General features: G+C 47.5%; 1 protein-coding gene across 1 annotated transcript in view; it reads right to left on the reverse strand.

The window, feature by feature from the left end:
- Positions 1-475: 475 nt before the first annotated feature.
- Positions 476-27568, reverse strand: part of ZNF185 (zinc finger protein 185 with LIM domain) — a 48327-nt gene continuing 21234 nt past the window's right edge. Inside the window, 28 exon segments of the mRNA XM_035325431.1 lie at positions 476-2400; positions 3150-3248; positions 3808-3910; positions 4286-4366; positions 5846-5914; positions 7000-7101; positions 8245-8340; positions 8611-8724; positions 10035-10193; positions 10664-10765; positions 10972-11046; positions 12727-12781; positions 12784-12830; positions 13419-13526; positions 14025-14126; positions 14802-14900; positions 15408-15491; positions 16371-16520; positions 16893-16937; positions 18569-18646; positions 20294-20362; positions 20798-20878; positions 21525-21599; positions 23167-23250; positions 23882-23920; positions 25061-25144; positions 26129-26209; positions 26846-26920. Of these exon segments, the coding sequence (XP_035181322.1) occupies positions 3150-3248; positions 3808-3910; positions 4286-4366; positions 5846-5914; positions 7000-7101; positions 8245-8340; positions 8611-8724; positions 10035-10193; positions 10664-10765; positions 10972-11046; positions 12727-12781; positions 12784-12830; positions 13419-13526; positions 14025-14126; positions 14802-14900; positions 15408-15491; positions 16371-16520; positions 16893-16937; positions 18569-18646; positions 20294-20362; positions 20798-20878; positions 21525-21599; positions 23167-23250; positions 23882-23920; positions 25061-25144; positions 26129-26209; positions 26846-26920 (2356 nt within the window). The 3' untranslated portion in view covers positions 476-2400.

The raw sequence follows: 27568 nt of genomic DNA on the forward strand, positions 1-27568 counted from the left end.
ATAAGCTGGTGGTTCGGTTTGGCTGATGCATTTTTTTATTTTTTTTAGGGGGGGATGCCATGAAGGGATCCGTGACAGTGCTTTTGTGATGGGGAGGGCAGCTCTCTCCCTCTAGACCGTATAATCATATAATCATTAAGGTTGGAAACCCCCCCCCCCCAGGATCATGAGGTGGGTGAGGGATGAGGCAGTACCGCTGGGAGCGGCCACTACGGCAGAAATAAATTCACCCAGCGCTTTTCGTCACACTTCAAACGGTGCCGTGTGGACCCAGGCTCCCTTTTGCCCAGCTAGCAGCCCGTTTTTGCATGTGTGTGGCTATCAGATCATAAATCTGCTGAGGCAGACCCAGCCCAGCCCCTCACGGGCTGGTGATCCTCAGTGCCTCCCCCTCCAGTAAAGCAGTGACTTCAGGTCATCCAGTAAAGCAGTGACTTCAGGTCATGGCCTCAGGCCCCCGAGAAGAAAAGAGAAAGAAAAAACCACGCTGAGCTCTGTTATATGGTGACACAAGTAAGCAGGCTGTACCTGAGAGGTGAATGTTTATTAGAGCTGGATGCTGAAGTTACACAATTGCTACAAGGGAATTACAGCAATGAAAAGAGGATGCAAAACATACAGTGGACAAAACCTGTTCCCCAGAAGGCCACGCACCCACCAGGAGCTCCAGCGTGGGTGAAGATGTTATTTCTGCAGATCATCTCCTCAAAGGGCAGCTGTAATTATAGGCCGTGATTTTTGGAAGTGAGCTGTGTGGGGAGATCAGACCCTTTGTGACCCTCTTCTGTTCAGGAAGTATCAGCTCTGTAACATCTTGGTGACTGAGAAACAGCGGTAGCCAAAATCAGTTGGCATTTCTGAAAATCTCATGCCTGTGTGTCCATCGCTGTGTAATGGGGTTGGGGAGGGTTGTTGAGGCCCCTGTTGTACCACACACTGAGGATAGAGCTGCCCCAGTCCCTGTCAGACACAACGTTATGGTCTCGCCCTGAAGCTTGCCAGTAGCAGAGCCGTTACTGGTTTCACTGGAGTTCCCCTTGTGGAGTGCTTTTAAGGTCATGCCTACACTTTATTCAAATAAATGGTACAGTGGCCTAAAAAGAACCCCAAACGCTATGTAGCACTGGTGCCATAAAAACAGTAACTTGCTAAGCTTTTGCATGCATGCCAACTTCCATCACTAAGAGCATAAAGAATTATCTGTCTAACAATAGTCTGCTTTAGAGCTTTTGCCATCACCGGCTGGCATGTAAGAGCTACTACAGAACTGATTTGTGTGCTCTACAGATACTCCTAATGCTTTCAAAGAAAAAAAAACAGTAACTCCATGGAGTTACATTCAGTGGTGTACATTTAAAGGCACAGAGGCTGACTTTCAGCTTTCCATATTCAACTTTCTTACCCTCTCAACATCTGAATTAAAGGCTAAAATTATGCATTTCTGACATTTAGCATGTCCAGCACCTGCTAGAAGTTCATTTTTGTGAGAGCATTTGAGATGTAAATAACTTAGAGCAATAAAAGAGGCATCACAGCAAGCCTTTGCAAGGTGGAGGAAAAATTCAGATTTCAGTCAAGCAATGTTCCTTGTCAGGAGAGCCAATTGAGACACCGATTCCCTGGCACGTTTTATATGGCCATTGGACACCTACCATCAGAGGCCAAGTTAACACTCTTTCACCTGGTAGCTTATCTTCCCAAACAGACAGCAGACACACATGCTGCTGAAGGAATCCACTAGGGAGTAGGCAGGAAAGGGAAATTAAAGCTGACACCCAATTAGAGTAAAGTGAGTCTGCAAGTGCTCCTGAAAGCCCATGGAAAGCAAACGGAAATCAGGCAGAAGCTATTTCTAGGCAGAATTTGGGGGTAAAAGAAGCAGAAATAGGCTTTTGCTAGGAGCTAAATTCAAACCTTCCCAAGAATCCAAATCTAGTATTTAACAGTTCTCGGATCTGCTTGCTTTGTGCCAGCTGACACACACTAAGCTGCAGCCTGATTGCAGAAACGAAAGAAAAAAAAATCAGAAAAGGTTTCTTGCAATTAGCTTACATAGATCTAAAGAGCTCTGCCTGATTTCCAGCACAGGAGTGCTCTGGAATCTTAATGAAGTTAAAGACAGGTGGAGGGGCTCAGCACCTTTGGAAAATCAGCCCACTTATCTTTTGTAGATGACACTGCCTTATCTTGTTAACATTGGCACTTGTCTTGCGTGCAGCTGACAGCATAAGCTAGCGGATGTTAAACTCATTCATTGTGATGAGGCACTGAGAGGGAAAATAACTTCAGGAAGGGGGAGCAGGAATTCTGCTATCTTAGCCAGTCAGGAGCTGGTAGATGTATTCATATATGTGCTGCTGAGGACTTGTCACTGGCTGCCTTCTCCAGCTTTGCAAAACCCTGCAAGCAAATAAAGAGAAGGTGAACAGGGGAGATGAGCAGCACACAAAACACTGCACTACGGAGGTCAGTGGAGCAGACGAACATGCAGGAAGGGGATGAAAAAAGCCAGCCAGTCACATCACATCAAGGGATGAACAAAGCAGCCGTGTATGCAGAGAGGCAGGTGCCTCTTTCCCTCCCAACTCTCCATCACAAGGCAGGGGAAGGAAGAGAGACATCTTTTCATAGTCTCAGTGCAGCAGCAGGGTTTCTGATTGCCACTGTGGCAACTCCCACCTCATCCAGGTTATCAGACAAAACAAAATTATATCCGGTCTAATTCCTTGTTGCTTTGCCAACAGAGCGTACAACTCTTTGGTTTTCCTGGGAGGGGCTCACCTCAAAGGAACGTTACATAAAGCAGGTTAGCCCAGGACAGGAGGGGGAACTCACAACCTGCTCTCAGAGAGGACTCTTATCCCCTGAGGGATATTTCTCTCATCGCTCCAGCCAGTCTTCCACTTGCCTCCCCCAAGTGAGGCTAACACAGCCTGTCTGTCATGTTGTGACCCCAGATTCTGGCTCTGAAATCCCTGGGGCCTGCTGGAGCATGTTTCCAGCTACTTCTGCAACAAGGGTCATTACTTCCCACTAAAAACCCCCAGGAAAACCCAGTAATTACGAGGCTTAAATGCTCTTCACTCATTAAACACTCCATAAGCTCTCTCATCGAGCCATTTATGCTGACACCGTAAAGGGGCACTCACCTAGAAGAGTTTCTCGTAGCACTTGTCACAGTGGACAATGTCCCGGTGGATGAATATTTTATCCAGAAGATCTCCCATCGCTTTGTGGCAAATTCCACACTGCCAAAGGGAAAACAAGGTGGTTGGACAGCGACCAAAGCACCACGAGTTAATGTCAGTACGAAGGGGGCAGAGAAATGAACAGCATCTGAGCCTTTTTATGAAGTGTGAAGATGCCAAAGTAGAGACCTTTGAGACTAAACTTTCCTACGACAGACGACTGCCGCTGCAGGCTTCCTCCACTCACACCCACCATTTCCCCTGTCTTCACCTGTAAATTTTGCAAAGTTTGCAAGGTTCAGCAAGCCCTGTGCTGAGGAACAGAGGCCACAAAGCACCAAGTCTACCCCAGGGACACGAGGAAAGACCATGCTGCTATTCTACCAGACGACAGCGAAGAATCCTCCTTGTTCTGATACGCATTTGAGTAGATGAAAAACTTTTGGGGACACAACCAACACCTGTGACTGCATCATTTCTTGTTCCAACGTGGGTGCAAGCATTTAGCACAGCCTCTATACTCTACACAAAGTCTGAGGACAAAATGTGCAGAATTCCTCCTCCCACCACCCCATTTCACAGCAGCACGTAGAAGGCGGTCAGCAGAAAGGCTTCTTACCCTGAAGCAGTATTCGTGGCAGTAGATGTTAAGATGCTCTATTATGATCTTAGGGCAGTCTCGGATCTCACGGCTGCAGTAAGTACAAACAGGTTCACTGGGCCTGTGAAGGAACAGAGAAGTGAATTCCTGCACTATGGAGCCTCTAACACAATAGTTTTTAGTCCCATCTATATAGTCCCCACAATAGTTTTAGTCCCAGTAGCAGCAGTTTCTTAACACCAGCACTGCTCTGCACCAGATACCTGCTTCTACACGTGTTTGTGCCAAGTGACAGCACAGAGGGGCATGGAATAGCCCAGGGATGCAGAGACCAGAACAAAGCTCTAAGTAAATGTTGCTTCATTTTCTGAAGATCATTTAAACTTCTATTAATATGCTATTATTTCACCGCTCACATACCAATATTCTAAAAACCTTAAAGTTATTCCTGTTTAACAGTTTGCTGAAACCCCCACGCAGTCCCAAACTGTCCTACCTCTGCGGAGGAGCGCTGGACAGGTAGCTGTGGTGGCTGTAGGCTGCTCTCTCTGAATCAGCCAAATCTACAAGGCTGCCACTGGAGACAGAAGGAAATGTCAGCACTTGACAGCGATACACGGGAAGAGCATTGCAGATGGAACCCTTAATCATTAACCTGGAGTCCTAACTGCAATGCCCCAGCTGTCCATTCCTTGGTGAGGACAGTCCTTCCTAGGGAGAGCTGAAAAACATTTCAGTAGGAAGGAGGGCCACGGTGACCGACAGAGCTGGGCTGTCAGCAGAGGTATTTCCACTTCTGCTGCACTCGTGCTGCAGATTCTGCCTAGGGGTGGCTGGACCCTGCTTCCATACACGTACCACAATCACGGGTGGGCCAGAAGGCACGGTGCTGCTGTCAGAGCTGCCAGGAGGTTTGCACGGAATGGCTATCCCCAAGGGCAGGCCAAAAGGGCAGCCAAGAGCTGGTGGCCCGAGCACCCATGTCACAGCATCGAAAAATGTGTCTGGCTGCTGCTGTCACCGCAGCGAGAGGCAGGATGTGGGCAGCGTGGCTGGGAAACCAGGGCACGTACCCTGAAACGAGGCCCCTTTGAGCCTGCAGCCAAGGGAGGTGGCACAAGCAGAGAGAAGCCAGTAGAAAAGATAGGAAGATCCCTCCTCCAGTGCGTTTCCAGCCACGTGCTGCCACCCACTTACTCCTTGCCAGCCAGAAGAAGGCGAGAAACATCCCCAGCCTCACCTAGCTGAGCGTTCCCCCTCTGCCTTCTGCTTGCCTGTGGTTTTTTAGGCGGTGCAGCAGCGTGCTCATCTCTGGCTGCTGAGGTCTGCTTTTGCAGACCTGTGGGAAAGGCGAGAGATTTATGGAGTCCGTCATCAGCCCCCACAGCAATGCCAGCACAGCACCGGGGGAGGATAAACGTCAGCAGGGAGGCAGTGAACTGGGTGCTAACTGGCTGCCACATCAGTGCATGATGTACCTAGGGCCAAATTCTGCTCTCAGTCACCTTGGTGTCAGTCTGAAGTAGTTTAATTTAGTTACCCGTGAGCAGAACTGAAGATTTTAAGCTTCAGAGTGGCACCTCTCTACCTTTTCTAACTCATAAAAGACTTCTGAGAGAGAACCCTCAAACTCCACATTTCTTCCCCAGTTCCAACCTTTTTTGTGTGTGCCAAACATGCAGCCCATGGAACTGCAGCAAAGTGTTTTGACCCCATCACCCACCTCACAGCTGATCCAGAAGGGGAGATTAACCCCTCCCCAAGGGGCTGTCGGACACAGGTCCTCCTGTCACTGCAGTGGGACCAGGCAGCACCGTGCAGCACTGTGGAGAGATCTCTCTAGGTCCCCAAAACCGTACTGCTGCCTTAGCAAAACTCTTTGCCCACCCAGCGTAATAATCCCTCCAGGGCTAATTAGCTCAGGCACGGTGCCACGCTGAGTCAGTGCTAATGGTTCCAGCTCGGGAGCTTGCTCGGTGTGTGAGCCAGCAGAGCTGCACGCTGTTGCTTTGCACACGTAGACAGGCACATGGCTGTCTCCGGACACTCCTCATACCTGCCATAGCGCGGGGAGGCCGACAGCTCACTGCTGTTCACGTACTCCTTCACAAAGAGGACGCCTTTTCTAGAAGCAGATAGAAACAAAATGAGGAGCATTTGCATTAGAAAAGGCTGCGACTAATGAGAGACAGCACAAGGGACCACATGTGTGCACTTGGACACGTAACATGGGTGTGAAAAGGCACAGCGAGATGCTGTTGTTCTCGAATAAACACTGAGTATCCAGCGTTCCTGCTAAATAACACCTAATATGCCCCTCTAATTAACCCACCAAAACAAATCAAGTTAATTAGAAAGAATGGGATGGATAATACAACTCTTTCATCCAGTTATCCTCTGTTTCGCAGGGCTAAGTCTTTTTCAAATCATGTCAGGATTATGCACACAATACGTATTTACAGAGCTTGTTGTTCTGTCCTTTAACATTAAAACCCGACTGGCACAGCGCTACTTACAGCGACTGTTTTGTCACTGGAATATCTCCAGAGCTCTCATGCATTATAAATTGCTACCAGTCTGTCTGTGGGATGCTTTTTCTTGCAGAGATGACCTTTCTTGCATATTTCTCCCTCTTTAAAATTCTGATTTCGAAATGACATGCCCCCATCTGTCCATCTGTCTAGAGCTCTGTCACAGAGCGAGGGGAGACACCGTGCCCACCGGCTCTCTTCCCAGAGCCATGAAATGAACTAATCAGGCTCTTTCTCCATGGTTCATTTTCATTGCTGCCTTTAAGCTATGATTAAGCTAAGCCATGTCACAGCTAAGGAAATAAAAGATTTATTTTTTTTTTTTTGTAACTTAGCATAAACCCTTTCCATGTGTCTGTGTTTCAGACCAGAGTATCCCGACTTAGGTGCGATGAGCAGGCTGTGGCGAGACCAGGACCCAAATGCTGCCAATTACGCTGCCCTCTCACCAGTTTGAGACACCTCCCTCAGTTGTGTAAATCCGTGCAGCAGTTTCCATCTTTGAGATGGAGTGCGTGGAAACTACAAATCCCACCACTGTGCTCCTCGCTAGAAAAGACTGACAAGCATCCCTCGGTCCAGAGGCCATGCAGCAAAGCCTGCCTTATCTCCACCAAACAGGACAGCTGCCTGCAAAACCTGCAGCGCTGGAGGACCGTGACCACCCCTTGCTCCTTACCCGGCAGAGCTGGCATCAGGCTGGTACCCGGAGGCCACGGGGCTGTTGTAGGGTAAGGTGGCCATCGGAGCGCACATCCTCTCGCTCGAAATTGAGAGAAGCCTGGCGAGAGAGAGAAAAGTCTGTGGGCACTGGAAACGTGAGCCATAATGTGATCCAAGCTGGCAGCCAGGACCTACAGCTACCGTTAGGAGGGTGATTTGGGAAGGAATTAAAACCCTTAACCACTCAGATGAATTCATCTTTACTGCGGATCAAAGAGGCTCCTTCCTCTTTTTATACCTGCCACGTATCAGTAATTCTTATGTGTAGAAGCGATTTGGAAAACATTCATTTATGGGGCCATGGGAGAACAGATCAAATGAGATCTTCAAATAAGCACAAACCAGAAGTGAATCACGTAGACTGAACGGAAGCAGCTATACAAAGAAACAGCCCGTGGCATATTGCTGGAGAGGAGGGGAAGGGGACATACGGGCCATGGTCCAACATAACTGTCCCCAACTTAATTATTTCAACGGCTGGAGCAGGGAAGGTGCAAAAATCATGGCTACAAGAACATCTTCAGAAAACAGCTCTGCCTACCCCCTCAGCAACAAGACCTGTTTAATCTGCCTGGAAGGGATGAAGCTGGTCTTGCCTGAAGCCAGCCGTAGGCTATCCAAGGATCTCGTGCCTCCTGCTCGCACCCTCAAGACACTCCCCCTTAATAGATCCAACACTGAGACCTACACTGGTGCCTCTGTACAGTGTCAGGCGGCACTTGGATGGACTGACACCACCAAAAAGGACTGCAGAAAGCTTTCCACAAGAGGTACCCTCCTACCCCTTCCAACAGTCTTGTTCTGGGACCGGTTTAGTCATTTAATCATTGGTTTCTGGAGATAGTGTTCTTCTCTCTTGACATCTCTCTTTGATTTTAGCACTCTTCTTTCCTGTAGCCTCTGCCAAGGCTGATTTCTGGTTAAAGGAGAATAGCCAGAAACCAGCCATTCCATCTCCTTTCAATCTGTTCTGGCACCCTCAGGGCAAAATCTCCAGAGACCAGAGATGGATGTATCACAGACCCTGTGCTAGGTAGCTTTTGCTAGGAACTGTTTAAGAGAAGTCCTGCGCCTTCAGATCACACATGCACTCCCTGGAAATGATTCTTCTCTCTTTCAGCTCTTGGCTTTACTTCCTAGCTCCTCTTCCACAGCAGCATCACGGAGGTTTCCACCACAAGCATCGAGACTGCCCATTTACCTGGTGCTGTTATAGTTTGAGTTGTCCATGTAGAACGGCACCCTGTGGCTTCTCGGGGAAATGGACACGGTGGTGTCTCTGGGAAGGGAGTGGTAGCTATGAAAGGAAGTGATACAATCTCAAGCAATGAACTTGAGCACGTGAGGGATTCTCACAAGCGGCAAGAATCCTGGATGAATGCCTCCCTGCTTGGCACTGAAATCACCCATGCACCACAGCCATCCATGCAAAGAGCAACTCACTGAGCATGCTTAGACCCAGGGAATTAAGAAGCAGCGGGTCAGGACTCTCCAGATACCGAGTAAACCTATCAGTGGGGATGTTCTTTGGGTCAACAAGTCTGGATCCCACCCTTTGAGTCCTTACCTTGGAGCTGTGGGGTTAAATTCACAGTGCCCCCTGGCAAGAGCACTGTCATATCTGCTGCTCCTAGGGCTGCTTCTCCCATCATAAACTCTCCCTTCATAATCCGGGATAGGCCTGGCAAGGAAGCACAAAGCCCTGATTACATTGTACCAGGAACCACTGGAGTCCCCGCGTTGGCTAACTAATACTTTATCTCAGCAGTCTCTGCCATGATGTATTCTCCTTTTGCTATTCCTGCTTCCCCCATGCTGGTTTTGCAGCTGTAGCATGCACACAAAGCTCTGAGCCTAGGAAAGCTTACTCAAAATCTAACTACTGAGAATAAAGCTGAAGCAGTTCATAAATGGATGCACTGTGAATATTGTTTCTCCTCCCGGTACTCTCCAAATACACCGCCTGCAAGTGTGCACTGCTGACCAGCTGGCCCGCCTGGCTATCAGACCTGCACATTTTTACTTCTCCAGGACAGAACTTATTTATCAGAATGGCTTTAACATGCAGACAGAGCTCGGGCTCTTTCAGTAGGAAAAATGAGCTTACAGCTTATGGTCATTCTTCTCTTACAAGCACTCTGGGGCACAGATTATGTTTATATTGTGTATTAGCACTCTGATCCCGAGTATAGCTTCAGGCAACTGTATAACTTAATGTTAAACAATGCTGAAAAGCACTGCAAATCAACGCTGCATTAAAGAGTAAGAGGGACAGGCTAAGCTCATCATAAAATGAGACAAATCCTGCTTTGGGCAAGACACGCACTTGGTCTGTGATATAAACCCCAGGGCAGAATGAAGCGTGTGTTTATGGCACTGCAGAGAGACGTGTCAGCACCACACAGTGCCGGGGGTAATGATTGGCTACAAAGTACAACCAAGGTCTACCCCATTTTTCTAGTCTTAGTCCACAAATGCCTCAAACGCAAACAAGAGCTTTGTTAGACCGGCTCTCTGAGAAATGCTAAACGGGCTGAAAGGCCAAATTCAGATCGCATGGACGTAGACACCTGTCGTAGTTCTAAGTGTGCAACTTGTCGTGTCACTTGTGTCATTGAGGGTCATGAGAAACAGAAAACAGATCGTTCCTCAATCTCTGCATCTACAGAGGAAAAGCAGATGTGGTCTGTACTAATCTGTCAGTGTCCAGGCACCACGTATGTGGTCTGAACACAGCCTGCCAAGGATTCTCCAGTGTTGCAGACCAATTATCAGCCCAGATCTTCAGAATCTCACCTCCAACTGTTCAGGTCCAAAAAGGAGCTTTGTTGCAGATGCTGTGGGACCTGGCCTGGTTGCTTTCTCTGGGAACAAAATCCTGGTCTCACTTCTTGATGCAATGATCACATAACCTGAACCGGGGTTCCTTTCAAATATAGTTCCTGGGCCAGCAGCTGTCACTCTCTCTGCATCTCATCCCCAAACCCTTACCTTCTGGTGCTGAATACTTGGCTGTCCGCGTAGGATGGTATCCTGTGGCTAGGTGCTGGCACACTGGTGTTAAAAGGCTGGCGGTCCATGTACAGTGGCATGGGATGCTGGGTCTCATACGCGCTGAGAGCGCTCTCTTTCGAGCTGAAGTTGGACCTGCTAAAGAATTAAAGCCAATCTGACCATAAAGCCAATGCCTATTTGCTACGACCAGCTCACACAAGTAGTCAGTTTGCAGAGGTTGTATCATGCCCCTCTCTGCTGGCAATAAGGAAAACCTGGGACAACGTGCTGTTAATAGGTTCTTAAATTTAGGGGGAATGGCAGAGGTCTGTATATTCCCTCTGTGCATGAGCTGAATTCCCAGCATAATGGATGGCTGCGAGATTCAGTAGTGTTCTAAACTAATTTGATAACTGAAATTAAATCTGAACAAGCATATTTAGGTGCAATCCTAGGCCTAATATTCCCTTTGTCATTCTCCTTGTCATTTCCATTTAATTAGTGTACCCAGGAGACATTTACATAGGTCTGGGATTTCAGCCAGGGCTATATCAAGAAGCAGAAATGGCAAAGGATGAGGATTTGAAAGCTGTTGATGAGCTCTCGAGGGGATAGTCCCACTGTACCTGGCTGCCATCGGGTTAAGGTCATTGTGTCTCCGGGCTCCGGAGCTCTCATGGTGACTATCCGTGGTGAGAGGGGGTTGCTCCTCATAACCTGGAGTGGTCCTGGTCAGGGAGGAAAAAGCCTGTTAGCAGCTTTAGTGCCTATCCACCGTGGCGAGTAAATGCAATAGCAGCATGATTCTGTTGGTTTCTTGGCTGTTCTCACTAGCCAAGAAGCAAGCATTTGGAATGCCTTTGAAGAGGGAGCTAGGAGAACACAAGGTGTGCAAGGCAGCAGTGTGGACAGGCCTGGTTCCCTGGCTGCATACCTTCCCCAGCATGGGTCGGATTCGTTTGCACGCGGGGTCTCTGGAGCAGTGATGCTGCTTTCTCTCGGCAGGGAGCTGGGCCTGCCGAGACAGAAGATTCTTACATTCTGCAAAAGTAGCACTGAGCACAGAATTCTTGTAGGATGTAGAAGCAACCTCTGGAGAATCTCCTGCCTCCAGAAGAGTATACAGTATTCCTGTACTTTTTTTATGCCTAGAAAGATGCCAGATAATTCACAAACATATGGGGGGGGAGAGGGGAGGGAAGAGAGAAAATACAGATCACTTCAAAAACAAGGCTGAAGGAAAAATGCATCTCCTGATGAACATCAGTTCTCTGCTACTCTTTCCAAACATGGCAGTTAATTCACCTAACAGCAATAAACCACGATTTATCCAGTACCTCTGTTCTAGATTTCAGACTGCTAGCTGGCCTCTTGGGGGTACCATCTCAGAAGCACATCCAACACATTTCTGCACCCATTGCACAGCAACCCTGGATTTGGACTTGTCTACATTAGTCTAGGGAGAAGTTCTTTCACTTTTTCTGTTCTTGCGTGTTTGTGCTTACTAACCTCCCTGCGAATACTGATACACTGCAAAGAAAATCTCAAAACTAGCACGGATTCCTGCATCAAAACTGCATTTAACTAGACTCTAAGAAACTATTGCTCAACATGCTTTCAAAGATCCAGCCCTGAAATGTTACATCTGATGAAAGAGGAGGCAGCCCTTACGCTGTATCTTGTTATTATTTGAGGGCTTCCCTTCACCGTTACTTTGATCTCTGCAATTTCACCAAGTGGATAAGCCAAAAAACAAATGGTACAGTCACCCAAATGAAAGTAAGATCAAGTTAATTTGATTCTTTTATAATAAAGGTAGATATCTTAAATTCTTACTTCTAGCAAAACACTAACGATCACTAACTACAGAATGCCATTCAGGTTGGGATGTTCTGAGAAAATGCCTGAAGATGACATATCTGTCCAAAAGCTCAGACTAAAGATCAATTTACTGAGCCATAAACGTTGTCTGCATGCATGGTCCCAGCTTGTGGCAAATGCAGAGCAGTTTGCTTCTGCTTAGCCCACAGTGAGAGGGTTGAGAGGAATCACCTACGTCGCACTACTTGCTTCTGACACAGGCTAAGGACACGCAGAGGGACAGGTACAGTATTTCAGGTGGGTGGATCAGCTCACTGCACCTGGAAGCACTAGGGCTTGGGAAGCCTGAGGGCTTATCCATAGGAAGGCCATGGACTGGGGAGGGAATGGAGTGGGCAAGGGATTCCCTAAGGTTACCTGTGGCACTCTGTGTGTGGGGATACACTGGAGAGAAAGGCAAAGTCTTCTGTCTTTTTTCTTCAGCAGTCTAACTTACACTCACATCCCTGGGGACTGAGAACAGCTCCTTTGCCTCCCTGCTTGATGAAAAGCTACAATTTGGAGTATTTGCAGTACATCCATGATAGCTCCATTTGTTGGAAGGTCCCAGCAGGACAGAAGACACTAACACCATTGCTCTCTCCTTGCAGATTTTTCCTCCCCAGCATCCCTTTCTGAGCTCCCTCCTCCACGCTCTGCTGTCCCACCACTCACTACGCATCTCCATGCACTCACAAAGGAAGTCCAGCTTGGTGACTCCCGACCCCAAACACAGCACTCTCAGCCCCTCCTCCAGAACTACCTGTAGTAAATAAATTCCCCACGTTCTCTCACGTTCACTTTCTTATAGAATAAGCAATTCTATCACTTCTCTTGCCTTCTTGAAGCAACTTCTTCACCCTGCACATAGGGCAATACCCCTTGTTACTGTCTATGCTCCTGCTGGTGCAGTCCCTAGAGCATGGCACGCACCTGGGGGAGCAGACCAGTCTGCTTTACAAGCTGATTTGGAGATGGGTTACTCACTCTAACACATACATGAGGAAGCACAGTTCAGCCAAGATCCTCAACCCTTTGTATTTAGGGGCAAAATACAGACAAAAGCAAAGAAATCATACAAAATCCACAAGGTCCTTCCGTTTGGCCATTTATCTGGCCTACTGCTGTGCCAGGATGACCAGAGCACAGCCTGAGACCTGACACTGCCTGTGTGAGTGTGGAAATGAGCCCCAGCATTACCACAGAGGCTGGCTGCTTATTGGCACGTGTCTCCAGAGGCAGTCTCTGCTTCCAAATTTAAGGTCTAGGCAGCAGCTCCTGGTAATCCAGCTGGATGTTGTTTGATGCCTCCAGCTAATTAGCATGCTTTCTCCCAAGCTTTTATACAAAACCACAGAAAGAAGGTCAGTCAGTAGAAGTAGTGCTAATATCAGGCATGCAAAGGGGGCCTGGAAGAAGATTTTATCAAAAGGCGTATGCGGGGGAAGACACAAAAGGAGTTAACTCTTATCCTAAAGAAAAAGGTGAGGGGGTGGGGGAGGGAAGGGGGTAATTCCTTACACTGTTATACTCGGGTCATGGTCAGCATGTTCATTCGACCTGGAAGGCTCTGGGTGGACATCAGGAGGTTCTTGTCCCTTCTCAGCATGGTGGTTTGAGTCAGAAAACCTAAAAGAAAAATCTGTGCTTAAGACAGTAAAGAAAAAACAGGCTGGGGTGGGCAGACATCTATTCCCTAGACAGGAACCCATAAGGCACGGAGCAGGACACACTGTTTCCTTGGCCAGAGCCATTCCAAACTGCCCTGGGACCAAATCTGATGGGAATTATAAATTCATAAATGGTTGGATGGTGCCTCCCGAGATCTCTGGGCAGCAGAAGCTACTGCCTGCCACTGCAGGACAAGAGGAGCCAAGTTCATGCCCAAGGACTGATGACACATGCTGTCAGCGCAGAAATTGGCTCTTGGACTTCACACACACACACAGTGTCCAGTTTCCCAACAACATGGGTGGGATTGCTTGCTGCCATGTGCTGTTCCGAAGTCCTCACTTGTGTGCAAAGCAGAGGAGAAGCTCTGTGTTCTCAGTCACGTAGAGAACAGAATAAGACTTGTAGAATTACCAAGTGAAGAGATACTTTGGGCTAGTTCTAACAGGCATTTACCGTTCTTGGAGCAACTCTGCTTTATGATCATCTGAGGTCTGTGTGCTCTTCTCGAGCTCCCTGTCTCTAGGGATGTTCCCCTCTTTGAAATCTTGGGAGGACCTGGAAGAGGAAAAGAAGCCCCACTCGTGGCTATCAGACAAACACCTGCTCAGTTCAATGCACAATGAAAAGTGAAAAAGTCACAAGGCTTAGGTGGAAGCTAAGCTGTAACCAGCACAAGAAGCGCTGACTTCAGCGAGCTTAACTGCTTGGAATTCAACGGGTGGGTCAAGCAGCAACATTTTCATTGGCTGAAATTGGACTGGTATTTTAAGGAGCTAAACTGCATTTTCTCTAGACAAGCATGTTGCTTTCTAGCACAAAAGTAGACCTCCAGGTTATCAGGTTACGTTACTTCCCAGAGAATGCTGTGGCCCTGCTCTAAGCACCTCACACAGCTGTCAAACCACCTCAGCTCACGTCGGGCTCTGTGCCCTAGGCTTCTCCCTGCAGAAGACAAAGGAGAAGTGGATGATGCACACTGACATCCTACCGGGAAGGACCTGGGAAAAGTTAAATGCATTTGCTGCAGGGTTTGAGCCTCGAGGGAACACCGTAAGACATTTGATACTTCAGTGGATATTGCACAGAGAAGCGGTTTATTGCTGCCTGGACAAACAGCCCTTATGCTGTTGTTCTCGGGCTTGATATTTCCTTTGGAATCAGGACCTCCAAGTTTTCAACAATGAGAAGGAACACATTAGCAAACATGAGGTTAGCACCCCAGATCCTTACGTCACTTCGTTCCAGTCAGGCTTGCTGTATGCCGGGACCGTGGGACTCGTGTATTTGCCTTCTTGCGTGCTGCTTCCCTCCTCGTAGCTCAGGACCGATCTGGTAAGCAAAGAAAGGCCCATTATTTCTTTAACAACCGGCACACAAATCATTGCACTAGTGAGTTCTATCTACACGCAAGGCATGGCTCCTGCCAAGCCATACCATTCAGTGTCCTGCACCAGGGTCTCTCCCCAGGGACCATACTTAAGCTACAGCTGCATTTCAGCGTGCTCCTATTTCAGCTGACCCTTCAGCTCCCTTGCTGCCAGCTTCAGCATCACTTCATATTTCTCCGTCCTCAGCAAATGAGAAGGTAGTGACTAAACCCCACCGAGCACACATGCACCAAAAGCAGGAAAAAGCTGGAGTGTTTGGTTCATACCGAAGATGATGGAGGAGGGATACAACCCAAAGCCCTTGTTTCATGTTGTATGCTGTACTATAAACCTCAGCACAGTCCGCTTTACTCCTGGGACAAGAGCTGTAAAAAGCCTCTTTCTATGCTTTTCTTCCCTTAATCCTCAATATCACTCACATGCCCACCAATATTTACCCCACTCTAACCTTTTATATGAATATTCGGTGTCCTCGAGGTGTGCAGGGGCTCTCTCAGTGGGAGGAGAGGGGACATTAGACTGCAAGCTAGACCTGTCAAAAGAAAAATAAAAAACAAAGAAAGAGGAAATTCAACGGCCTGATGGCTTGTGAAAGGCTGTTAAAGTGCTTCAGGGGGGATTCACTGTATGAAACAACACCACACTCCATATCGGACCAGAAAATAGAAAGTAAGTTTCACAGAGAACTGCTTTTCCTTCAGAAAAACAAACAAACAAACCAAACAAAAAAAACCTACTTTCATTATCCTTTCATTATCTCTAATAAAGAAGAATAGAGGCTGTTAGTGGAACTAATGCAGTTACTGGCCTCAATTCACACACACCCTAGCCGGATGCATCACTTTTTTGGCCTGTCACAGGATCATGCACCTGGGACAACACAAATGTCTTTGGGGCAGATCATAGAATCATTCAGGTTGGAAAAGACCTTCAAGATCATGTTCCTACGCCATCCTACTAGGAGCCCTGCGAACCCCCTCCCCTCAGCTGGGAGGTTGGAAGACATCATTTGCTCACCTAATTATTCGGTAAGCCAATGCTTGGGGCCAAGTCCAAAATAACTGACTAAAATAAGAGAGGAAAGAAGCTTCAGGGAGATTAATGTTTTTAGTGTCAACAGCAGCAATTCTGTCCTGACTCTGTGCCTCAGACACTGTCAGGGCAGCAAACATGCTCTAGAAACACATGGAACAGAGGTACTTCTGAGATCAGTGCTAAAAGCTGTGATAAAGCTGCCGTACCTGCTCCCAGGCTGATTCAGTGAAAACAAAGTTGGTATGTGACAGTGAATGAGCGATGCAGTTCCCAGCGTTTAGCCACCTAAGATTTTCTGGCTCCTGTTGCTTTGTTACACAATCTGGATTCTGCTTCCAGCTCTGGATGAATTACTTACTGTCCCCCCAGTACTTACCCTCTGCTAGCAGCAGCGCCGTGAGCACCAGCACCAGGCCCTGACCCTGCAGGTTCATGCTTCGCATCGTCCAGGCAGGGAGAGGTCTCGTAATGACGCTGCAGGCTCTCTGTAGCACCTGCAGCTCTGTCCCTGCCACCAGGGTCGGATCTGGGAAGAGAGGGAGATTCATGGGTCACAAAGGGAAGCTTAGCAAGTTGGAGAATGGAGCAAGACGTGGAAATATCAAACATGAGATATGCTTGTCTCAAACAATGCCTCTTCCTGCTTGGTCCCATCACTTTCTTGCAGCAGTCCTGAAGGGCAGAGACAAATCCAACCAAGTCGTGCCAGCACAAGGAAGGAAGCTGAGAGATCTCCGTCCATTTTGAGCTGGTGGATTGGGGACACTCCCCTTTTTATGTGCATGCAAGTGCTGCTCCCAGAACACGTTTGTGAGGGCAGAACCAGGTCAGAAGATGCCTCGCTCTAACATCAAGAAAAAAATGTGAATTTTATACTGCTAATAGACTTTAAACTTACTTTGGTGGGTAAAATCCATTGTTTGCTTCTGCGTGTTCAGAGTAACTGAAAAGGAGGAAAAAAGCATCTTTAGAAAGCATTCTTGTTTTGATTTGAGGAATGTTCTGCAATTATTTTCTCATGCATTTAATAAATAGAAGAAGGAAAAAATCCCCAAGACTTCCCGGTGATATTCCTCAGTGTATTTCTGCAGGCAAAATGACAAGAAAATCTGGGGAAATTCATCGTGTATCAAGTGCAAAGGAGCAGTTAGTAACCCTGAATACTGTCACCATGTGACAGATGGCAGTGATACGGAGTCATCTGGAAATCCAAGCCAGGACTCCTCCAGAACCAGTGGGATCGTCCTACAGCCCAGAGCTGCAAGACAGGCACCTCTAGTTTCACCCACAGAAGGGGAGGAACAGCCCTTATGTCCTCCGACGTGCCTCAGGGGAGCTGACAAAATGGGGAACTTCAGGTCTCTCATCCCAAATTGTGTGTTCCTGTTTTCTTGTCTCCTGGCTGTGGGCAGCAATAAAGCAGACGGGTGAAGAGCTCTTCACTGAACTTCTCTTCTGCATGCCATGGGGGCAGTGAGCTCCCTCCGGCACTTCCACTTTGTCAGGCGGGACAGAAACACAGCCACTGCTCTTTGCACCTGCCACCTTTTTTGGTTTGTGAACCTCTTTTTATTTTTTATTTTTCCTCCAGTAAGAGCAAAGACTCCCTACAAAAGCTGTGAAGCAGACTGCCACACCGTGCTACAGAACAGGCACGAACTGGGTTGTTTTGCTCACCTTCAGGGGATGTCTGAGAAGTACCCTCAGACAGGGTCTGGATCAAATTAAATCAGCGTTTTACAGACAGGAAGGGGACCTTCCAGCAAGGCCCACTGCCACAGTGGTGGAGAGCAGCACAGCGTGGAGCCCGGGCTAAGGAGCTCCACTGGGTATCAGCTTGGTTGGATGCACAAACACTGGTGCTCACAAGAGGGGGGCAGGATCCTCTCCAGGACCTGTCCTGGAGAGCTGGGGCAGAAGATTCCCATACACACAAAAGGCAATCAGAGAGCAGTGAGGGTGGACTTCATTTGGGCATTTGGAGACAACAAGTAGCTAGCTCGGCCATGCCTGTGGTTAGGGGATTTTTAACTATTTTCCACAATACCTTGGAGCCAGGACACAACTTTTCCTAAGTCACTGAACCTTTTGGTTTGCCAGACACTCCTGTGTTCCACCTCCTCCTCCCTTTTTCTCTTTTAAGGGGCCTCTTGTTGCAAAAGTAGATAGGTGAAGGCTAAAGGCCTAGAGATGTATTGAGCATGAAGCTCTCTATACTGTAAAAATAAATAATAATAATAAAAAAATCTGGAATTGGTTTACATTTGGGAATACATCCAGAAAATGCAGAAGTGACCCACAAAAGTGATATTTTCCTTGTCTTATAGGAAGCAAAGAAAAAAACTGGAACACTATCATACAACCTCATGTAAAAGAGAGCAGGGTTTTCTTTTTTTTTTTTGTCCTCCCTTCTTAAATTAAATTTTAGATAAAGTGCTGCAGTTCTGCGAAGCACAGTCTGAACTGTGCTTTTCCATCAGTAAATATTCATTCAGAGTTTCCAGATAGCTCAAGAGGAGCAGCTATTACTTGCACGATGCTCAAGTCAGTAAAGGAATTCCACGGTAACCTTACCTCCCATTTGTGGAAACCACGGGTGCTCTGGACTCATCCCATGGCAACGGCTCAGACTTCTCCTTAAGAGGTTTGTCACTAGACAAAGAAAAATGCCAGTAAGATAAGACCTGTATCACCATAGAGCAAACCTACTAACGTTTAGTTAGGATGAGCCCAAAATGGGGTTAGCCCAATGTATCGGTATAGGAAGCAACCTTTTAGGTGCTGCAGGCCTGATTGCACTTCATTGGGTACTTAGGGAGATGTGCTGCTCTGTGCAGCGAGGAACCGATGACCCCTTTGCTCAGGAAGGCTTAAGAGCCCCCTAACAGTTGCTCTCTGTCTGCTCCCGAGCAAAAGAGGTCTTCCTGCAGGCCCACCAGCTGGGTGTAGTTGGGCACGAAGAGGTCCATCACCTGCTCCCCTGACCCGTCAAGCCATGCAGCCGTCTCCTTCCCTGCCCATTATTTCCTCTCCAGTTTAGGTGGCTTAAGTAATGAGGCATCCTCTAATTTCTCTGGGAGACTGGCTCACAATTAGGAGCAGCTATGTGACGCAAACAAACCCTAAGCACAAAGAGCGCGTTGTACTCAGGCTGTCCCCGCAGTGACACACAAGGACACATTTATGGGCCTCAGCTGAACGACCACAGCAGTAGCCCAGCCTGTACCTTTTCTCAAGCGCTCTAGACTTTGCTTCAGCCCGAGATATTAATTTGGGAACATTTCTAGCTTTATCTTCACTGACTGAGGTGGAAAGTGAGATGCAATTAACTGTGTATCCTGCAAGAACTCATTTGGTAAACCCAAGCTCTCTACAGCTGCTTAAGCACAACAGTGAAAGGTAAGCCCAGAGGGACAAACAAGTCTCTCTGCTTCAGGTTCAGCACTGCCAAAATTCAGCATGGCAACACCGAGAACAAAACCAGCCCTACTAATATGGGATATATTTCCGAAATCTCTCCCACTCTTCCCCATTTTCAAAGGAAATGGGGCACACAAATGACACGCAGAGGACGCTGTCTTCAGCCCAAAGTACAGCTGAATGCAGACCAGCCAGCAGCAGCCAGCGTGTGGCACTCCTGCTGTGTGTGACACTTTCTGCCTACAGCTAGGCTGGGTTCTTCTGTCACTGCTTCCCCCTTGGAAGTCCCCTCCTCAGCCACCTTGTCACTGACGATGATCAGAATGAACACCCTGCTGTGTGGATCTATGCGTAGCTACAGTGTCTCTGCTCCTTGATGCGTCAGCCACCTGTACCCACGCCTTCCAGTTTCTTCTTAAGTTTTCTTCCTTTTAACAGAGCTTTTCACACTTTCCCATTGTTCAGCCACACCTGCAGACATTCTGCAAGGGGCAGAGGGCCAGAACCAGTGTCAGAAGCCACCACCAGTGACTCATGTTCAGCACAGCCCTTACAGGTGGAAGAAACCCCCCAGGGGATAGCAGTGGGAGGACAACCGGAGTGGTGACTAACACGTGAGGAAGATTCTTCAGGGCCTGAGCCAGAGAGGAGAATCCTTTCCTCTCTGGGAGAAGCGGAGGAGGAACAGGAAAAAACGGATGAGTTGCAGCCTAGCCAGCAGATGATGCTCTTGGAGAGCAGCCCAGGACTGTGACTGGAGAGATCCCATCTGTTTGAGATCACTAGCAGGTATATACCATTTCTGAGTGAAAAGCAGAAGGCAGGCTGATCTGTGCTGCTGAACATTAGGATGATCTGTGCCTTTTCTCAAATTCTTACCCGTCCCCGCGCTGTGACACGGTTTCCAATGAGGATTTCCCATTAGAAGACTGTCTGCTTTCACCATTCCTGCAAGCAAAACAGCAAGAACAATCAGGGAGGGAGATGTCGGGATGCAACACGAGGCACAGGAACTCCAGGACAAGGAGCTTGTTGGAAGTGTGATAAAGATGGTGCAGGGATTGGATTAAAATGAAAGCCTGTTCAGTTTAGGAGATAGAAAGGTCTGCAAATTTTAGACTTGCAGTCTAAGGGTGATGTTTGAGCTGTGGGAGGCTCATAAGCTTTCACCTGGATTTATTTCCTCCTAGATTGTTAATATTTTTATGAAGTGCTGCTTTCTTAGAGTCCCCATGCTACCATACTTAGTGTTCCATGACTGCACTGCATCCACATTATGTGCATCTGGGAAAATACTACCAAGGAGAGCCAAACTCTCCAGTGCAGCAACTCCCTAGCTGTCATTAGTGAAGCTCTGGGAAGATGCAGAGCCAGCAGACCTACCTGATTTCAGTATAGGTGGACTTTTTCTCTGAAGTTTCGCTTAAGGATGTGGTTGTTTGGCCCCTGCTGCCTGTTTCAGTGCTGCAAGAGATGGTAAAGAAAAAGCTGTCATTCCTCAGCAAACCAGCTCCCTGTTGCAGCTTGCCAAAATTTTCCTGCACTGAAATGTTCTTTCTGGAAATAAATAAAATTGAAAGCAAACATCACCACTTTCAGTACGCTCACTTAAGAAGTGGTCTTATCAGAAGCAACTCTGAAATTAAAAACACTGCCTATTGCCATGAATATCTACAGTCTGCCAACGATAATTGGGGAAGAAAAATAAAATAACAAGGTCAGTGACCAAAGCAATTTGCAATGCTGTGGAAAAACATTTCAGCATTTTTTGTACCATAGTCATGAATTCAAACAGACAAAGTGGAAGGCAACTGAAAATGATTCCACCGCAGATTTAGCAAGAGTTCAGCAGGTCTCCTCCTCTCGGGTTTTGAGCACTTTTATCAATATGCTGTCAGACCCTTTCAAGACACGACATGGATTTCAGACAGAAAATCTTCTTCTTAAATGCAGACAGCTGTTTGAAAAGTCTTCTAAGTACAAGGCCGACGAATTTGTTTCACTTCACCTCCCAGAGGGCTGCTGACAGAAGCCTCTGTCACGTGCTACACGTGTGCTGACACAGCAGCAGCAGATGTCCAAGGCACGCCGGCCGTGCTGTAACACTCACCTGGTGGGAGACGCTGCTGTCGCCTTTGGCTCGTTCCAGGAAGACCCAGCTGTGGTTTTCCTTAGCCCATTGGCACTAACAAAACAACAAAACAAAAGTAACAAAGCATTAAAGACAGAAGATCTTTGAGGTGTCATCCTGCTTGCTGTCCCACAGCTCTCATGTCTGCTTTCTGGGCAGTGAGAGGCCAAACCCTGCTGCATAAGGACTCAGCTGGCCCTAAGAACTGTTGCAACTAATATCTGCCTTTCTGCTAAAATGCTCTGTCTTTAGCAAGTGTTTTTGTATTTTTTTTTTTCAATCTGACACAGCTGGGGCTGTTTCTATCCCCAACATTTGAGCTCATGCTAAAAACCAACCTGCCCAAATGCACAGATTAAGGCTCAGTGCGTTTACAAAATTGCTCTTACTCTCTGTATGTGTATAACATGTGAGGGAGTGAAAGGGCATCCCACCCCTGCTTCAAACCTGTTCCACAATGGCACAGAACTGCACCAAAATTCATGAGGCAGCTCCTTCATTCTGAAAACAAAGCATTTCAGGCTGAAAGGCCTCATCTATTGATGCCCCTGCTGGGTCCACAAAGGACCAGAGTGGCAGAGAAGCTAATATTGCTGCTGCCTGGCTTCAAGCCATACCTCAGAGTGGGAATGGGGAGCTGAATCCCAAATTAAATGAATCTGCTTGAAAACAGGAAGATTTTCCCTCCCAGTACTAACACCGCTATCTCTGCGTTGGTGTCAGTCCCACACCACACATCAGCAGTTCCTGAGCAGCGTGGACTAGGAGAAGATGTCACCTCTGCTCCTTCACACCAGGGACAGCCTGTCCCCAGGTTCCTCACACCACAGCAGGAACTCTCTAGCCTGCCTGCCATGGCTCCATGTACACTTGGGCTCCACGGGAGCTTGGGGAAGGGGCTGTGGGCTCAGAACAAGACTAACATTTACCGTCAAAGCAAAGATCAATTTAAAGATAATGAACCTCTCAAACCTCCCAGGTCACACCTATCTGTTGCTATCAAGGTAGAATAATTAAATCTAAAGCCTAACAAAAGCAGAGAGCTGGCTCAGGGGACTGGAAATAATGAGATATTGAGTACTTCATGTCTAGGTGATGGGGTCAGTTCATGCAGCCAAGTCTGCTAGTACAAGAAAATCATTACTATCTGATGGCTGCTTGATGGGTAGGGTGAGCTCATCTAAACCTGCTCTGACTCTTCCTGTGGGTTGTCTCTACAGAACCACTGCCAGGCTCATTCCTGTGGCATACCTCTTGAAGTCAGAGCCGATAGGGCTGTGGAGTGTGATCAGGAGAGGGGCTTAGTGGCAAGTTTACATCATGTAACTCACACTGTAGCTGGCCTGTAGTTAAATGCAGTCTGCTACTCTCCAGGGCTGTCAGCTGGATACCTTATACCACCCTGTATATCCCTGTGTCTGCCCATTTGCTTCACAGAATTTTTTTATTTTATTTTATTTTCATTTCAGATTGCCTCTGCCTAAAAAACAATCAAGGTTTCATGAAAAGTCTGCTGAAAAACCTCCATCCCTAGCTGTGTTCAGCCTGCTACCTTCCAGCTGAAGGTCAGCATTCCCTGAAATCAGACAGTCAACACACTGCTCCAGAATGAGATCGATACCTGTTGTCATCTGGTGTAAACTTGCATGAACCAGACACAGCTGGACTCCTCCTCTGCTGTCCTTCTTCTTCTTCTATCTCAATTCTTTCAGAAGGAGGGAAGAAAAAAATAAATATCACACCATTTCCCATTTCTCACCGCTAGCTAATCCAGGCAGTTTAGTTTTGCCTTCCCTTAAGCTATGTTTTCCCTCTGTTTCCCTTGGAGGCACATTTTTCCTGTTCTTTGTGCTCCACGTGGTGTTACTGGTGAGTACCTCAACTGGCTGAATGAAGTAAGAACTTCAGCCAAAATCAGTGGCATTTTTCTGTCACAGTTCCTTTACAAATAGCATCAGCTGATGCTTCAGTTCCAGTAAATGACCTAGACATCATTTCCCTATGGTACCAAGCACTTTAGAAGTTAAATGCCTGAAGAATGTTGGCACAGCTGCTTGGAACCAGCCTTCCTGGAAGAAGAAAGGCAATGAATGAGTCCATACAATCCCTCCTCGCTTCAGGTTACCCATAACCTAAAGCATCATCATGTGTTCCTAGAGTTCATGACAGTGTGAGCTCTCAAAAGCCAGCATTTTTTAACCCCTTCCCTGGGAACTGTCCCCCCCTCTGCTTTGAAACACCCGGGAATCTCCCGTCCCAGCATTTAACAGCAACTCTGGCACACAACACAGATGTGCAGCCCCAGCAGCGTTTTCAGAGCACGGTCAGTGACCTACCTCTTGGCAAACAAGGGGGGGAATTCTTGGGTCGGGCTGCTGTGAGGGAAGCACAAAGGCAACAGTTAAAAGTTTGGCATTAAAGACCCACTTTGGGCAGAAGCAGCTTGACCCATGTGGTGCAAAGCATCAAGGGGTCCTATCACACCATTTGGGCAGAGCTGACCGTGAGCGAGCGTGCTAAACCTGTGCAAACTGCAGAGCAGAAAGTTACAAAACACGAAGTAGAAGCTCCTTTCTTTCCTTCTTGCATGCAAGCCTGCCTCTCACCACACAATACTTGGTGCACCAGAGGAATTGGCAGCCAATGCAGACTCCTTTAATGCCCTTACAAATCCTACCCAAGCACGCCTCTCGCTCCGGGCACGGCCAAATGCTGCTGGCACATTCCCTACCTGCTCCCTCCCCCACTACCAGCCTCTTGGTGCCTCATTGTGTCACCCTGAGTTAGGGCAGGAGGAAATGGATTTACAGTGAAAGCAAGCTGCAAAAAAAGTCACTACCACGGTTCCTGGAAGACCCGAGACCTTCTTAATCTGCTTTTCGTTTTTCCTCCCAGGAAAGAAATGGACAACAGAGCCTTGAACACCAGCAGCTCGCAAACCTCCTTCATGTTGTTGTTGCACTCCCACGTGCTAGTTAGGTTTTTCGTTTTAGTTTTGTTTTCTTCCCCTACAGAATTATTTTGAAGCTGAAACTAATATCAGGATCTTGTAAATCTATCAAACACAACATAAAGACAAAATCTGTCCCAAAAAGTTGATCCAAATTGGATGCAATTTCTAGCAATGGTTTATATTTGTCCTGATTTCCCCCTACCTTCCAAGTAGTTCCTGCAATGAAACTAGAGAGACCAACATTAAAAACTGACTCTGAAAAACTGGGTCTTAATTTTGAGTCCCAGGGAATTAGGAACTATCACAGTTTTTCTCCTGCTCAAGTTTCATCCCTCTCAATAGAGGGAGATGTCTCAAGATTCCTAGAAGACTTCCACAATTCTGCAGTAACCAGCAGATATCCTTGACACTTGGAGAGAGACAGCAGCTAAGTTTTCTTCATTCACTGGAGAGGCACACATCTTCTTTGGTGAGTCTTTGGATCAAGCCACCGCCCAAGTCAGAGCACCACCAACAGCCTCTTCACTGTCTCCTGCCCCATACTCACATGGGGAAAACTCACCCGTTGCTTTTCTTGGCTGCTGAGAGCACGTAAGCACGTTCCCTGCTGGCAGTGCGTCTCAGGACACTGTTGGCTGCCTCTGTCCTGAAAGGGAAGAGAAGGAAGGGGTCACATTCTGCCCATGCTGTTAGTAGCTGCTGAGTGTAGTCTTGAAGAAACAACAGGTGAACAAACCAGGGGAGACTTGTGCTAGACCTGACAGAGCTCCCATGGCTCTGGAAAGCTCCTGAAATCTAGCTAGGGGCAAGACGAGTAACAATGCCTGATCTTTTTCCACTAGTATCAATTCTTCTCTTCGTACTGAGCCACAGCACTTTCTCACGAATGTAAAGCATCAGGCAATAAAAATCCTTCTCTTCCAGGAGGGCAGAAGCCATTCCCAATCTCAAGACCCAGACTGTTTCAACATTGCATACTCTGGAGGCAAAAAATGGGATACAGGCTTTGTGGCGGATATGCTCCATAGACTGCACACGTCTATGCAAACATCAGGAGCACCAGACGTACCACAGGAAAAGTTCAAAATGAAAGGACTTTCACTGGTTTATCTCCGCTGGTCAGATTACCAGCTTTCATTTGTAAAAAATCTGAGAAAAAAGCATCTTTAGAAACAAGACTGAAAGCAACCCATCTAAACCTGGAGACCCGTCTAGATCTGGACTTAGATGCAAGTCCTCAGGTGGCCCAGTCTCAAAGACACGCACACAGGCTGTGGAAGGAGAACTCCTTCCTTTACTGCCAGGCTATTTGCACGTCTCTATCTCTTCACATAGATGCTATGCGGCTGATAGATTCCACAACCCATTTCCAGCTGCCAAATTAATTGGGGTATGCTGTCAGGTTGAATCATGTCAGGCTTTTAATTATATTTTGTTGGGAGTGCAGTCGCCTGTGGGCATTGATGCGCTCCGTGTAGAAATATCTGCTTATTATTATTTCATTGCAATCAGCCCTAATGGCTCAGCTATAATCATCAAACTGACCCTGCCAGTAAAGAAGGGTTAAACCGAAGGAAGTCCACTTGTCACTGCCCCTTGCAAGAGAAAGGTGGTTACCTGGAAGGCATACCTCTTTTTATGTTCATCGGGACTAAAAGGCACATCCTCCTCATCCAAGTCCACTGATTTTTGTTTAACGTTATAGGGAGCTCTGAAAAAGGAAAAGAAGGGGAGGAAGAGTAAGGGAACTGCCTCTGTATGTTGTTGCAGAGGCAGCACAAACAAAACCCAAGGTAAATCCGAGGGCTGGGTATGTGGGAAAGGGTTCTGACCCTGGATGTGTTGCATAGGCGTGGGAAGACACTTGCACTTTCCACATGCATTGGGGTACGTCTTCATAGGATTTTGGTTTATTAGCTTAGGGGTTTTAAGCCCAGAAGCAGGCTGATGATAAATGCTCAGCTGTATTTCAGGGTACAAAGTCTCTGCCATGAAAAGTTGTGTAGGAAATGTCAGGAGGGCCATTCTGCTATGGTTTCATAAAGGCTGGCAATGCTGCAAACCAAGTCCCAAGGCTACGTCCTCCAGTTTTCTGCCTTAATTACTATGAAGTGGTAAAATTCACTCCTTACAAAGGCCGTTACCAGGTCAAAGAACACCTTACAGCCCACACAGGCCCGGAGGTTGCACTGGGGAATGCTTCAGTTTCTAGAGACAGCTCTGCAGCACTCAGCTAACTAAGCCATGCCTGGCTGGGCACCCACATGCAGGTGGCTTCAGCACTGAAGCTCAGGTGCTGTGGAGCCCACGCATGGGCAGAAAGCACAGCTCCCCTTTGCACACTCACAGCTTCTTGTAATCCTCAGTTGTCATCCTGTAGCCAGAAGAAGAGCGGCACGAGCTGGGTCCCTTCACGGCAGCGCTGCAGATGGCACAAATCACATCTGTTAACACGAGCCTCCTGAGCTCTCATCCTCTGCCACCCTGTCCCCAGGTGAGCTGATGCTCCACACAACAGAAAACAGAGTGATCTTAAAGATCCACTCTGGGAACTTGGGCAATGCCATTTAATTGGCATTCCATGGCCTTAGACTAGGATTTGAAGTGTACTTTGGATCCCCAGGGCCACTGCGAGTTGTCAGAGCCAGTACAGCCTTCTGTGGGATGATGCCACTCCGTCCTAGGATCAGCCAGGGAGAAGGAAAGACCTTGTGGCATTTTTATTCTCCCCGGCTGAATCAAAACAGGAGAAAAATGGGGGGTTCAAAAAAGTTTCGTTTGAAGTGCAACAAACATCTGTCTAGATCAGAGCCAGGCTTAGATCTTACTGCACTTAAATGTAAATGTCTCTCACAAGACAGGTTTCAAAAAAAAAAACCACCTTAAAAACACCAAAATGAAGTGTTACGGAGCTACAAGGATTATTTGCATTTTATCCCCAATCAAACCTACTTGCCAAATTAAATCGAAATCCATGAGAATTTTCATGGTCAACTGCCATCCCATGCTTTGGTGGGGGAAATACAGAATTTGAAGTCGTCTTTTTTCCATGTCTGCTGTGTAGAGCTCT

This window comes from Oxyura jamaicensis, chromosome 4 (genome assembly GCF_011077185.1).
Source record: "Oxyura jamaicensis isolate SHBP4307 breed ruddy duck chromosome 4, BPBGC_Ojam_1.0, whole genome shotgun sequence".
Classification (NCBI taxonomy): domain Eukaryota; kingdom Metazoa; phylum Chordata; class Aves; order Anseriformes; family Anatidae; genus Oxyura; species Oxyura jamaicensis.